A 14,215-nucleotide genomic window follows, 5' to 3' on the forward strand; every position below is an offset into this window, starting at 1 on the left:
GTGGATAATCAGCCATGATCACAATGAATGGCGGTGCTGGTTCGAAGGGCCAGATGGCCTCCTCCTGCACCTATTTTCTATGCGGGCTCAGTAGACTATTTCTGTACACTTGGTCATCGGGGGTGATTATGGTGATACTCTACTGGACTGTTTGGAAGAAAATAATTTCACTGTGCATTTGCACTTTGCACATGTGACAGTAAAGCAGCATTGAACAAATGTTTGTGCTCAGTGTGATGCCTCGTTAAACTGATCTCATCTGCATGTAGACAATAAACAATAGGTGCAGGTGGAGGCCATTCGGCCCTTCGAGCCAGCACCACCATTCAATGTGATCATGGCTGATCATTCTCAATCAGTACCCCGTTCCTGCCTTCTCCCCATACCCCCTGACTCCGCTATCCTTAAGAGCTCTATTTAGCTCTTAATTGTAATTGGAGCAATATGTACAATCATATTGTTTCAGTTTCTATATTCACCAGATCATAGTTATGGCAAATTTCCTCATTGTCTCTCCAAATAAACAGAAATACATCTTTGTATGATGATGGGAACTACAGATGCTGACATCTTGTGTAAAAGACAAAGTGCTGGAGTAACTCAGTTAAGCAACGCTTTGGGTTGGGACCCTTCTTCAAACAGTCTGAAGAAGGGTCCTGACTCGAAACGTCACCTATTCATGTCCTCCAGGGATGCTGCCTGACCCACTTTGATTGCTAGAGGCTGGGTAGCTAACGATATTTGATATCACTCTCCATATCGCTCCCTTCCCTGCACTTCCATGTGCATATCGCAGAGCCTCTTAAACCCCACTCTCGTCTCTGCAAAAAAGTGTCCCTAGTTTTGTCAAGGTGGTGATCTTGTGCCACTTCTTGAAAATAGTTTGATGCAACCTAGTGTTTCAAGAGGAATTAAATTAACAGAATAAAATTTCTGTTTGAAATCTGAATTGTGATTAAATTTAAATCAGTAATTCCAAGCAAGTAAATCGAACCTTCGACATGCTTTAGTTGGAGTGAATGATGTTACCACGGGTTCCTTACCAGAGAAAGCTGCTTCTCAGTTCCACCCATCCCAGTCTCCAGGCTACCTGAAGTAAGACAGTTCCCACAATTGTTTGCCAACTGCAAAAATTTAAAAAAACAAGTAGTAGTAGTTTAGTTTATTGTCACTTGTACCGAGGTAGAGTGAAAAGCTTTTGTTGCATGCTAACCAGTCAGCAGAAAGACAATACATGATTACAATTGAGCCATTTACAATGTACTTACAACCGATCAGCCAAAACATTATGTGTAAGAAAATAACTGCAGATGCTGGTACAAATCGAAGGTATTCATTCACAAAATGCTGGAGTAACTCAGCAGGTCAGGCAGCATCTCAGGAGAGAAGCCAAAACATTACGACCACTGACAGGCGAAGTGAATAACATTGATTATCTTGTTACAATGGCACCTGTCAAGGGGTGGGATATATTAGGCAGCAAGTGAACAGTCAGTTCTTGAAGTTGATGTGTTGGATGCAGGAGAAATGGGCAGGAGTAAAGACCTGAACGACTTTGATAAGAGCCAAATTGTTCTGGCCAGACGACTGGGTCAGAGCATCTCTGAAAGGGTAAGGCTTGTGGGGTGCTCCCGGTCAGCAGTGGTGAGTACCTGCCGACAGTGGTCCGAGGAGGGACAAACCACAAACCAGTGACAGGGTGTTGGGCGCCCAAGGCTCATCGATGCGCGAAGGCAATGAAGGTTATCCCGTCTGGTCCAAACCAACTGTGGTAAGATGACAAGTCGGTGGAGGGACTGTGATGCTTTGGGCAATGTTCTGCTGGGAAACCCTGGGTCCGGCCATTCATGTGGGACGGCAATTTGAGACGTGTCACCCACCTAAACATCTTTGCAGACCAGGTGCACACCTTCATGGCAACGGTATTCCCTGATGGCAGTGGCCTCTTTCAGCAGGATAATGCGCCCTGCCACACTGCACACATTGTTCAGGGATGGTTTGAGGAACATGATGAAGTGTTCACGGTGTTGCCCCGGCCTCCAGATTCTCCAGATCTCAATCCGATTGAGCATCTGTGGGATGTGCTGGATTGACAAGTCCGATCCACGGCGGCTCCACCTCACAACTTACAGGACTTGAAGGATCTGCTGCTAATGTTTTGGTGCCAGATACCACAGGACATCTTCAGGGGTCTTGTAGAGTCCGTGCCTCGGCGGCTCGGCGCTGTTTTGGTGGCACACGGAGGACCAACAGCATATTAGGCAGGTGGTCATAATGTTTTGGCTGATCGGTGTATATATGAAAAGGGAATGTGTAGGAAAGAACTGCAGATGCTGGTTTAAACCGACGACAGATACAAAATGCTGGAGTAACTCAGTGGGACACGCAGCATCTCTGGAGAGAAGAAATATGTGAAGTTTCAGGTCGAGACCTTCAGACTGAATAATGTATAGTGCAAGGTAACGCCAGCTAAGTTTGATCAAGGATAGTCCGAGGGTCACCAAAGAAGTAGATTGTAGTTCAGCACTGTTGTCTGGTTGAGAAATCAACCGGAGAAACCCGAAGAGAAATCACATTTAATAGAAAAATCATGACCCATTCTAAAGTTCAAGATTCATGATTTCAAGATCAATTTATTGTCACATGTACCAATTAAGGTACAGTGAAATTTGAGTTACCATACAGCCATAATAAGTGAAAAGCAACAAAACACACAGCCACATAAAATAAAATTAAACATAAACATCCACCACAGCGGATTCCACATTCTTCACTGTGATGGAAGATAATAAGTTCCGATAATATTACCCACGAATAATACGTACCCTTGAAAAAGTGTTGGATAGGTAAACTTCAACACTGAAAGGACGTACTGAAAAAGAAAGAATTGATTAGACATTTAAAATTTACAGCAAGACCAACCGCAAGTATTTAAAGGACTACATTTCAGGAATCAGAGTGTCAAGAGTGATTTATTGTCATCAGTCCCAAAACGAAACAATGAAATTCTTAGTTGCCGCTGCACCACAGGCATGTAAGCATAGTGTGTAGGAAAGTTCTGCAGATGCTGGTTTAAATCAAAGGTAGACACAAAAAACTGGAGTAACTCAGCGGGACGGATAGCATCACTGGAGAGAAAGAATGGGTGACATTTCGGGTCGAGACTGTTCTTCAGACGGGTCAGATATAAACATAGTACTCAGAAGACACCATAATAAACAAGAAGTTCAAGAATTTAAAAAAATAAAAACACATTATAGTGCAAAAACAAGAATGCAAAGTCCCGAGTGCAAATAAAGCAGTTTGGAGTTTGTAGCATTCAATAGCCTGATGGTTGTAGGGAAATGCTATTTCTGAATCAGGACGTTAAGGTTTTCTGACTCCTATGCCTTCATTCCATCCCCGAGCAGTAATGGCTATCGAAGTTGGACTTTGAGAAAGTATAGAAACTGCCATTACACCCGTTAAATGAGAGCGTGGCCAGGGTGGTTGGTGTGGGTCTCTGATGATGCTGGCTGCCTTTGAGCAGGGCCTCCCATAGATTCCTTTGATGGTGGGGAGGTCAATACCCGTGATGGACCGGGCAGTGTCCACCACTATTTGTAATCTGCTTCCTTCCTGAGCATTCAAGTTGCCGAAGCAGGCTGTAATGCAACCAGTTAATGTGCTCTCTATCATACACCTGTTAAAGAGAATATCCATCGACATGCCCAATCTCTTCAATCTTTTAAGTGGAGGCATTGAGGGGCTTTCTATGATTGCAAAAATGTGCTGGGTCCAGAACACATCTACAGAGATATGCACACCCAGGAACCTGAGGTATTTATTCACAAAATGCTGTAGTAACTCAGCAGGTCAGGCAGCATCTCAGGAGAGAAGGAATGGGTGACGTTTCGGGTTGAGACCCTGAACCTGAAGTTGTTGACTCTTTCCGCTGCCGACACTTTGATGACATGGATCTTTGGCCTTTATTCTTCCAAAGTCAACAATCAGTTCCTTGGTTTTACTGACATTGAGAGCAAGTTTGACACAAAATGTTGGAGTAACTCAGCGGACAGGCAGCATCTCTGCATAGAAGGAATGGGTGACGTTTTGGGTCGAGACCCTTCTTCACAGCAAGTTTGTTGTTCTGGCACCATTCAAACAGACGATCGATCTCCCTCCTACACAGTTTCAGTTTTAGTTTATTATCACATGCACTGAGGTACAGTGAAAAGCTTTTGTTGCGTGACTATAACTAAAGGTCTGCCATCCCAATGGGAGAGTTTTGTCAATTATAGACAATAGACAATAGACAATAGGTGCAGGAGTAGGCCATTCAGCCCTTCGAGCCAGCACCGCCATTCAATGCGATCATGGCTGATCACTCTCAATCAGTACCCCGTTCCTGCCTTCTCCCCATACCCCCTCACTCCGCTATCCTTAAGAGCTCTATCCAGCTCTCTCTTGAAAGCATCCAACGAACTGGCCTCCACTGCCTTCTGAGGCAGAGAATTCCACACCTTCACCACTCTCTGACTGAAAAAGTTCTTCCTCATCTCCGTTCTAAATGGCCTACCCCTTATTCTTAAACTGTGGCCCCTTGTTCTGGACTCCCCCAACATTGGGAACATGTTTCCTGCCTCTAATGTGTCCAATCCCCTAATTATCTTATATGTTTCAATAAGATCCCCCCTCATCCTTCTAAATTCCAGTGTATACAAGCCCAATCGCTCCAGCCTTTCAACATACGACAGTCCCGCCATTCCGGGAATTAACCTAGTGAACCTACGCTGCACGCCCTCCATAGCAAGAATATCCTTCCTCAAATTTGGAGACCAAAACTGCACACAGTACTCCAGGTGCGGTCTCACCAGGGCCCGGTACAACTGTAGAAGGACCTCTTTGCTCCTATACTCAACTCCTCTTGTTATGAAGGCCAACATTCCATTGGCTTTCTTCACTGCCTGCTGTACCTGCATGCTTCCTTTCATTGACTGATGCACTAGGACACCCAGATCTCGTTGAACTCCCCCTCCTCCTAACTTGACACCATTCAGATAATAATCTGCCTTTCTATTCTTACTTCCAAAGTGAATAACCTCACACTTATCTACATTAAACTGCATCTGCCATGTATCCGCCCACTCACACAACCTGTCCAAGTCACCCTGCAGCCTTATTGCATCTTCCTCACAATTCACACTACCCCCCAGCTTAGTATCATCTGCAAATTTGCTAATGGTACTTTTGATCCCTTCGTCTAAGTCATTAATGTATATCGTAAATTGAAACAATGACACGGTTTTCCCCTAATTCAGCACATGTCACATTTCCAACATCTGTAGTATTCTGCTTTTAGAAATTAACCTCAAGAGTTAACAGTACGGCATTTGGTTTTCACATCTTCTTGTGAATGGGCTCAATTATAATCATTTATGGTCTTTGCACTGATTGCTTTTCACTGTACCTCAGTACTCGTGACAATAAACTAAACTCCATCCAACTCAACTACTGGCTACTGCCCTCTAATCCAGGCAGCATTCCAATAACCTCCTCTCTTCCAAAACCTTCACATCCTCCTTCATGTAATGGGGCAACCAGGACCTCACACAAAACTCCAAATGCAATGTAACCAAAGACCTATGAACCAGCATCGTGACTTCCTGATTCTTGTATACAAATGCATCAGGACTTCCTGACTCTTACATACAAATGCAACCTGACCTAAAACCTGTGAAGCTGCATCATGACTTCCTTGCCCTTACACACAAATATATATTCTTATGATACAAATGCATTGTGTTCCTGACTCATATACAAATGCTACAGGACTTCCTGATTCTTGTATACAAATGCATCAGGATTTCCTGACTCTTACATACAAATGCAACCTGACCTAAAACCTATGAAGCTGCATCATGACTTCCTTACTATGATATACAAATGCACCATGACTTCTTGACTCTTATATAAAAATGCAGCCTAGCCAAACACCTATAAACATATTCCTTTTCCCCAGAGATGCTGTCTGACCCACTGAGTTACTCCGGCTTTTTGTACCTATAAAAAGACTTATGAAGTTGCATCATGACTTCTTGACTCTGATATCTAAATGCAGCCTAACCAAAGACCTGTATAGTTATATTTACTCATACCTAAGATTAATGGATTGGTGGATCAGATGCATCCAGGGATTGAGGTGGGGAGAAGGAGAGAGGAATGGGGATAGGACAGGGACATAATGCGGAGATAAATATCACCAGTGAGGTTTTACTGAGGGGCAGCACACGCTGGAGGGGCCGAATGTCCCACAGTCCCCTCCCCCAGCCTGGAATAAGTAAACATAGAAACATAGGAGGCCATTCGAGTCAGCACCGTCGTTCATTGTGATCATGGCTGATCGTCCCAATCAATACCCCGTGCCTGCCTTCTCCCCATATCCCTTGATTCCATTAGCCCCTAGAGCTCTATCTAACTCTCTCTTAAATCCATCCAGTGATTTGGCTAAAGTAGGTTTACCTATGATGAGCGTTTGTCAGCACTGGGCCTGCACTCGCTGGAGTTTAGAAGAATGAGGGGGGACCTCATTGAAACGTACAGAATAGTGAAAGGCTTGGATAGAGTGGATGTGGAGAGGATGTTTCCACTAGTGGGAGAGTCTAGGACTAGAGGGCACAGCCTTAGAATTAAAGGATGTTCCTGTAGGAAGGAGATGGGGAGAAATTTCTTTAGTCAGAGGGTGGTGAATCTGTGGGATTCTTTGCCGCAGAAGGCTGTGGAGGCCAGGTCAGTTGATATTTTTAAGGCAGAGATAGACAGATTCTTGATTAGTGCGGGTGTCGGGGGTTATGGGGAGAAGGCAGGAGAATGGGGTTAGGAAGGAGAGATAGATCAGCCATGATTGAATGGCGGAGTAGACTCGATGGGCTGAATTCATTGCCACAGACGGCTGTGGAGGCCACGTCAATGAATGGATAGTTTTAAGGCAGAGATGGATAGATTCTTGATCAGTGCAGGTGTCAGGGGTTATGGGGAGAAGGCAGGAGAATGGGGTTAGGGGGGAGACAATAGACAATGGGTGCAGGAGGAGGCCATTCGGCCCTTCGAGCCAGCACCGCCATTCAATGTGATCATGGCTGACCATTCACAATCAGTACCCCGTTCCTGCCTTCTCCCCATACCCCCTGACTCCGCTATCCTTAAGAGCTCTATCTAGCTCTCTCTTGAATGCATTCAGAGAATTGGCCTCCACTGCCTTCTGAGGCAGAGAATTCCACAGATTTACAACTCTCTGACTGAAAAAGTTTTTCCTCATCTCAGTTCTAAATGGCCTACCCCTTATTCTTAAACTGTGGCCCCTTGTTCTGGGCTCCCCCAACATTGGGAACATGTTTCCTGCCTCTAACGTGTCCAACCCCTTAAGAGGGGAGAGACAGATCAGCCGTGATTGAATGGCGGTGTAGACTCGATGCCTGGGCCGAAGGGGCTGAGTCTGCTCCTGTCACGTTTGACCCTCACCTTGTTGGTGAAATAAGAGGCGGCAAAGAGCAGCGAGAAGCAGAGATGGAGCCGTTTGTGCCACATCGACAGGCAGGCAGTGAGGGAGAGGGCGGGCGGTGAGGGAGAGGGCGGGAAGGGAGACGGTGAGGGGAGGGAGAGGGAGAGGGCGGTGGTAAGAGGGAGGGACGGTGAGAGAGAAGGATGGAGGGAGGGAGATGGTGAGAGAGAGAGGAGAGGGACGGTGAGAGAGAAGGAGGGAGACAGACGGTGAGAGGGGAGAGAGAGAGGGAAGGAGGGACGGTGAGGGGAGGGGAGAGAGAGGGTGAGGGGAGGGCTGTGGTAAGAAGAAGGAGGGAGGGAGGGAGGGTGAGAGAGAGGGAGGGAGGGAGGGTGAGAGGGAGGGATGGAGGGCGGTGGTAAGAAGAGGGAGGGAGGGAAGCGAGGGAGGGCGGGTGAGGAGGTGGAGGTGAGGCTGCGGCGGCCACACGTTGCTAAGGGCCGCGGCCCCCTTCACCTTGTTGGCGAAAGAAGAAACGATAAAGAGAAGCAGAGTCGCAGCCGTTTGTGCCACATCCGCCAGGCGGTGAGGAGAGGGGTCGGTGAGAGTGGCGGGCGAGGAGGAGAGGAGGGGAGGGGAGTGGGGTGGAGGTGAGGCTGCGGCGGCCACACGTTGCTAAGGGCCGCGACCCCGCCCTCGCCGCCATCTTCCCGGCCGCGGCTCTGGCCCCGCCCTCTTAAAGGCGCAGTCCCCTCACTGAAGAGGAGAAGGGAGAAAGAAGAGAGAGTGGGGAGAGAGAGAGAAGGGGGGAGAGAGGGGGGAGAGAGAAAGGAGAGAGAGGTAGGAGGAGAGAGAGAAAGGAGAGAGAGAGAAAGGAGAGAGAGAGAAGGGAGAGAGAGAGAGAGAAGGGAGAGAGAGAGAGAGAAGGGAGAGAGAGAGAAGGGGAGAGAGGTAGGGGGAGGGAGAGAGAGGAGAGAGGTGGGGGAAGAGAGGAGAGAGAGAAGGGGAGGGAGAGAGGAGGGGTGGACAGAGGAGGGGTGGACAGAGGAGGGGTGGACAGAGGAGAGAGAGGTGGGGGGAGAGAGAAAAGGGAGAGAGGGAAGAACAGAGAGAGGGAGGATGGGGGAGAGAAAGGGGGAGTGGGGGGAAAGAGATTAAAGAATGAATCCCACACAGAGAGTGAGACAGAGAGACACACAGGGACACAGAGAGAGAGAGATAGTAAGAGGCAGGGCCACAGAGACTCAGAGAGTGAGAGACGACCCAGAGATAAAGACAGCAACGGAAACAGAGACACAGGCAGAGAGAGATACACAGAAAATCGGATCAGGATTGAACCCGGCAGCACCAGAGACCCGAGTTGGATCCTGACCTCGGGTGCTGTCTGTGTGGAGTTTGCTCGTTTTCCCTGTAACCAGATGGGTTTTCTCCGGGTGCTCCGGTTTCATCCCACACTCGTACAGGTTTGTAGGTTAATTAGCTTCTGTAAACTGTCCCAAGTGTGTTGGATAGAACTAGTGTGCTGGTGACCGTTGGTCAGCACGGACTCGGTGGGCCGAAGGGCCTGTTCCCACTCTGTATCCAAATTAAACTGAACTAAATCAACACACTGGAACTAGAGAAATCTTAAATCCCTTTATCGTGGTACAAATTACTATAATGGAAATAATAAACTTTTCTACCATTCTTGGAGAGAAAATACTAACCAGTTTTTGTGAACAATTTATCGTCTGTAATTTCATAAATTCATGAGTTGTAGGAACAGAATTAGGCTATTCAGCCCATCAAGTCTATTTCACCATTTAATCATGGCTGATGTGTCTTTCCCTCTCAACCCAAATCTCAATGCAATTTACTGCTTGAAATCCACAGTTCTAATATCAAACAACAGATGGCAGAAGAATTCTATTCTCCCTAAATCAGAATACATAGTGCGGAAGGAACTCAGCGGGTCTGGGGTATTCCTTGAAGTGGAGAGTTAGGCCGTTCAGCACATCAAGTATAGATAATATACAATAGGTGCAGGAGTAGGCCATTCGGCCCTTCGAGCCAGCACCGCCATTCAATGTGATCATGACTGATCTTTCTCAATCAGTACCCCGTTCCTGCCTTCTCCCCATACCCCCTGAGTCTACTCTGCCATTGAATCATGGCTGATCTATCTTAACCACATTCTCCTGCCTTCTCCCCATAACCCCTGACACCCGTACTAAGCAAGAATCTATCAATCTCTGCCTTAAGAAAATACCCATTGACTTGGCCTCCACAGCTTTCTGATTTCCACAGATTCACCACACTCTGACTAAAGAAATTCCTCCTCATCTCCTTCATAAAGGAAAGTTATTTTATTTTGAGGCTATGACTAGTCCTAGACTCTCCCACTTGTGGAAACATCCTCTCCACATCCATTCTATCCAAGCCTTTAACTATTCGGTAAGAATCAATGAGATCCCCCTCATCCTTCTAAACTCCAGCGAGTAGAGGCCCAGTGCTGTCAAACACTCGTCATATGTTAATCCACTCATTCCTGGGATAATTGTCGTAGCCTTCTCCCCATGTCCCTCCATCCTGACTTTACATATCACTCCTTTTCTCAGACGACATTCGGGACCCTTGGGGTCATCGAGTAATACAGCGTGAAAACAGGCCCTTTGGACCAACTTACTGAATCTCTAAAGTATAAAATCTAAATTCGGAAACAGTAAACACAAAAGGGTTTTTACATTTAACTAAGATATTCAAGTTTATCTCTCCCTCCTAACCCCATTCTTCTGCCTCCTGCCCAGAACCTCTGACACCTGTCCTCATCAAGAATGTATCTATCTCTGCCTTTAAAATATCCACTGATGGCCTCCACAGCCTTCTGTGGCAAAGAATTCCATAGATTCACCACCCTCTGACTAAAGAAAGTTATCTTCTTCCTAAAAGAACGTCCTTTAATCCTGAGGCTATGACCTCTAGTCCTAGACTCTCCCACTAGTGGAAACATCCTCTCCACATCCATTCTATCCAAGCCTTTCACTATTCTGTATGTTTCAATGAGGTCCCCCTCATTCTTCTAAACTCCCATGAGGTGTATACCTTGAAGGATTCAAACCAAAACATTACACTTTCAAGTTAGACACAAAATCATGGAGTAACTCAAAGGAATGGGTGATGTTTCGGGTCGAGCTTCTTCCCTACAGCTATTCGGCTATGAAACACTACAACCTCAAATAAGCTCTGAACTATATAGACTATTATTGCGAAAATTGAACTATTTTTTGTGTGTACGTATGTGTGCCTGTATATATTTATATATAGCTCTTAGGGCTAAGGGAATCAAGGGATATGGGGAGAAGGCAAGAACGGGGTACTGATTCAGCCATTGTCACATTGAATGGCGGTGCTGGCTCGAAGGGCCGAATGGCCTACTCCTGCACCTATCTTTCTATGTTTCTATCTATCTATATAGAGCCCTTGCACGGCAGGCAAGGTCACGCCCCCTACCCGTACTGTTGCCACGCAATGGCTTCTGGAGGACAAGCGGTGTACTGCGGGCAAGCACTTACAATGGCTGCCAGTACAGTGGGGACCATCTTCGGTCCCAGCAGCTGTCGAATTGTCGCAGTTTTTTGCCAGAAAACTGCCAGAATTTTACTAGAATTCTGCCAGAGACTCTGACGCCAAAATCGCCAGTAAACTTGCAACACCTCAGTCCCATCCAAAAATCTTTATGAATGGCACCACATAAATACAGTGCTTAATCACATCAGACATTAGACAATAGGTGCAGGAGGAGGCCATTCGGCCCTTCGAGCGGCACCGCCATTCAATGTGATCATGGCTGATCATTCTCAATCAGTACCCCATTCCTGCCTTCTCCCCATACCCCCTGACTCCGCTATCCTTAAGAGCTCTATCTAGCTCTCTTGAATGCATTCAGAGAATTGGCCTCCACTGCCTTCTGAGGCAGAGAATTCCACAGATTCACAACTCTCTGACTGAAAAAGTTTTTCCTCATCTCAGTTCTAAATGGCCTACCCCTTATTCTTAAACTGTGGCCCCTTGTTCTGGACTCCCCCAACATTGGGAACATGTTTCCTGCCTCTAACATGTCCAACCCCTTAATAATCTTATACGTTTAGATATGATCTCCTCTCATCCTTCTAAAAGGATCAGGCTCCTTAACTGTTGTTTCCCTACTTGTCATAAATATGCCTTGACTTGTGTCTGTGGCCAATACCAGTGCATGAAGTGAAGCCTCTCTGGCCACTGATGGCAGATCGTTTCTCCACTCATTACAATACAATGGTTGACATCGCAGTTTGGAAGCCACTGCCCCTTGATGTGACGCTGTGGAGGACACGTTAGATACAAAATGCTGGAGTAACTCGGCAGGTCAGAGGCATCGCTGAAGAGAGGGAATGGGTGATGTTTCGAGTTCAGATCCTTCTCGACCCGAGGCGTCACCCATTCCTTCTCTCCAGAGGTGCTGCCTGTCTCACTTAGTTACTCCAGCGTTTTGTGACTATAATTAATTCAGACTCTGAAGAAGGGTCTTGACCTGAATCGTCACCCATTCCTTCTCTCCAGAGATGCTGCCTGTCCCGCTGAGTTACTCCAGCTTTTTGTGTCTCATCTTCGGTTGAAGCCAGCGTCTGCAGTCCCTCCCGACACATGCGATCAGCGTTGTCAGTGTGGCACCGCTGGACTGATACAAAGCCGGCTTGCAACGCGCGGTCATCTCATTCATCCTCTGCAATCAATTCCCGGGCACAGCCAGTTGCTAACTCGGTGCATTCTCCTCCTCTCTCGTCGGAAAGAGGAAGAGAACTTCTTCAAAGTAGAACATCTTCTTAGAATAAAGGGGAGGCCATTTAAAACTGAGGTGAGAAAAAACTTTTTCACCCAGAGAGTTGTGAATTTGTGGAATTCTCTGCCACAGAGGGCAGTGGAAGCCAAATCACTGGACGGATTTAAGAGTGTTAGATAGAGCTCTAGGGGTTAGTGGAATCAAGGGATATGGGGAGAAGGCAGACACGGGTTATTGATTGGGGACGATCAGCCATGATCACAATGAATGATGGTGCTGCTCAAAGGGCCGAATGGCCTCCTCCTACACCAATTTTCTATGTCTATGTTTCTAAGTAGACTTACCTTGAGGAGATTTTGCAGTGGAACGGACAAAATGTGCAGGAAAGAAGCGTAGATGCGGGTTTAAATCGAAGGTAGACAAAATGCTGGAGTAACTCAGGGGGACGTACGTGTTGTGTGTATGCCGGAAGCTTGCTTGTCCCCCAGAATGCTTGAGCGACTCCATGTGACATGCCCTTTGACCTTACGTGCAAGGTCTCTATATATATATGTGAGGGAAGAACTACAGAATCAGAATAGCCTTTATTGTCATCCAAAACAAGTCTTTTGGACGAAATTCCGTTACGTACAGTCCAACAATAAGAGCAATAAAAATAAGCAATAACGCACACAATCACAAACCAACACAAAACAAAAAAAAGAAACATCCATCACAGTACGTCTCCTCCAGTCACCTCCTCACTGTGATGAAAGGCCAGAATGTCTTTTCTCTTCCCCTGCGTTGGTTTAAATCGAAGATAGACACAAAATGCTGGAGTAACTCAGCGGGACAGGCAGCATCTCTGGAGAGAAGGAATGGGCGATGTTTCGGGTCGGGACCCTTCTTCAGACTGCTTAGGGGTAATGATATCTCTCGTTTCCCTTATTAATAACCAGTCTGAAGAAGGGTCTCAACCCGAAACGTCACCCATTCCTTCTCTCCAGAGATGCTGCCTGTCCCGCTGTGTCACTCCAGCATTTTGTGTCAACCTGTGTATTTGTATGTGTGTACACACACACACACTGAATTATTTCTCTCATTTATTACATTACATACAGTGTACTATGTTTACATATTCTGTTGCAAGTAAGAATTTCAATGTTCTATCTGGGACACATGACAATAAAACACTCAGTCTACAGACTGAGTCAGGCTCCGCCCTTCCCGTCACTCATCCCTAACCCCGCCCCCACGTCGTCATTACGTCAGCGCGTCATTTCACCCGCCCCTCGCCGTCATCACGTCATCTCACCTCCCCCTCACCGTCATCACGTCCCCAACCCGCCCCGTCACTCCCCCTCATCGTCATATCTCATCCTCCTTCCTCCCGCCCCTTTACCGTCTTTACGTCATCACGTCTTCTCACCCCCCCCGCCTCCTCATCGTTATGACGCCATCTCATCCCCAGCACCCGTCACCTCCAACCGTCGTCACGTCATCTCATCCCCAAGCACCCCCTCACCTTCCTAACCGCCTCACGTCATCACGTCTTCTCACCCCCCCTCCCGCCTTCTCATCATCATGACGCCATCTCATCCCCAAGCCCCCCCTCCCTCCTTCTCCCCTCCCCGTCGCACGTCACACGTCATCTCATCCCACGCTCCCACACGTCCTGACGTCATTTGATCCCCCAACCCCCGCCCCCACCCCGCGATGAAGATGGCGGTTGGCGGGAGGTCGGGCAGGTGAGGGCGTGCGTGCGCGCGCGTGTGTGTGTGAGGTGAGGCCGCTCGGCCCGGCCGCTCAATACGGGCCCAGCCCGACACCACCACCACCACCAATAGATCTCAATGATCAATAGATTACTACCAATAACGTTAAAGGCTGAGATTCGCAGACTTTATGATATTATCAATAATAAGATTCTTAAGATTAAATGATTAATTTATTTTTTTGAT

The 14,215-nt window shown here is 47.1% G+C and overlaps 2 protein-coding genes across 3 annotated transcripts in view; one reads left to right on the forward strand and one right to left on the reverse strand.

Annotated features, from left to right (window-relative positions):
- The window catches only part of slc35d4 (solute carrier family 35 member D4), a 101,017-nt gene extending 93,223 nt beyond the window's left edge, over positions 1–7,794 (reverse strand). Inside the window, exons 1-3 of the mRNA XM_078398382.1 lie at positions 7,501–7,794; positions 2,826–2,872; positions 1,044–1,124 (exon numbers count right to left, since the gene is read on the reverse strand). Of these exons, the coding sequence (XP_078254508.1) occupies positions 1,044–1,124; positions 2,826–2,872; positions 7,501–7,566 (194 nt within the window). The 5' untranslated portion in view covers positions 7,567–7,794. The remainder of the gene's footprint in view (positions 1–1,043; positions 1,125–2,825; positions 2,873–7,500) is intronic.
- Positions 7,795–8,841: 1,047 nt separating this feature from the next.
- jmjd4 (jumonji domain containing 4) overlaps positions 8,842–14,215 on the forward strand; it is a 28,422-nt gene continuing 23,048 nt past the window's right edge. The window contains exon 1 of one of the 2 annotated variants that reach the window (XM_078398378.1): positions 8,842–8,943. The gene's annotated coding sequence lies outside the window, so the exon portion shown is untranslated. Of the gene's footprint in view, positions 8,944–13,909; positions 14,003–14,215 lie in introns of those variants that run through there. The other variant, XM_078398377.1, reaches the window with a different exon arrangement.

Source organism: Rhinoraja longicauda, chromosome 4, assembly GCF_053455715.1.
Source record: "Rhinoraja longicauda isolate Sanriku21f chromosome 4, sRhiLon1.1, whole genome shotgun sequence".
Taxonomy (NCBI): Eukaryota; Metazoa; Chordata; class Chondrichthyes; order Rajiformes; family Arhynchobatidae; genus Rhinoraja; species Rhinoraja longicauda.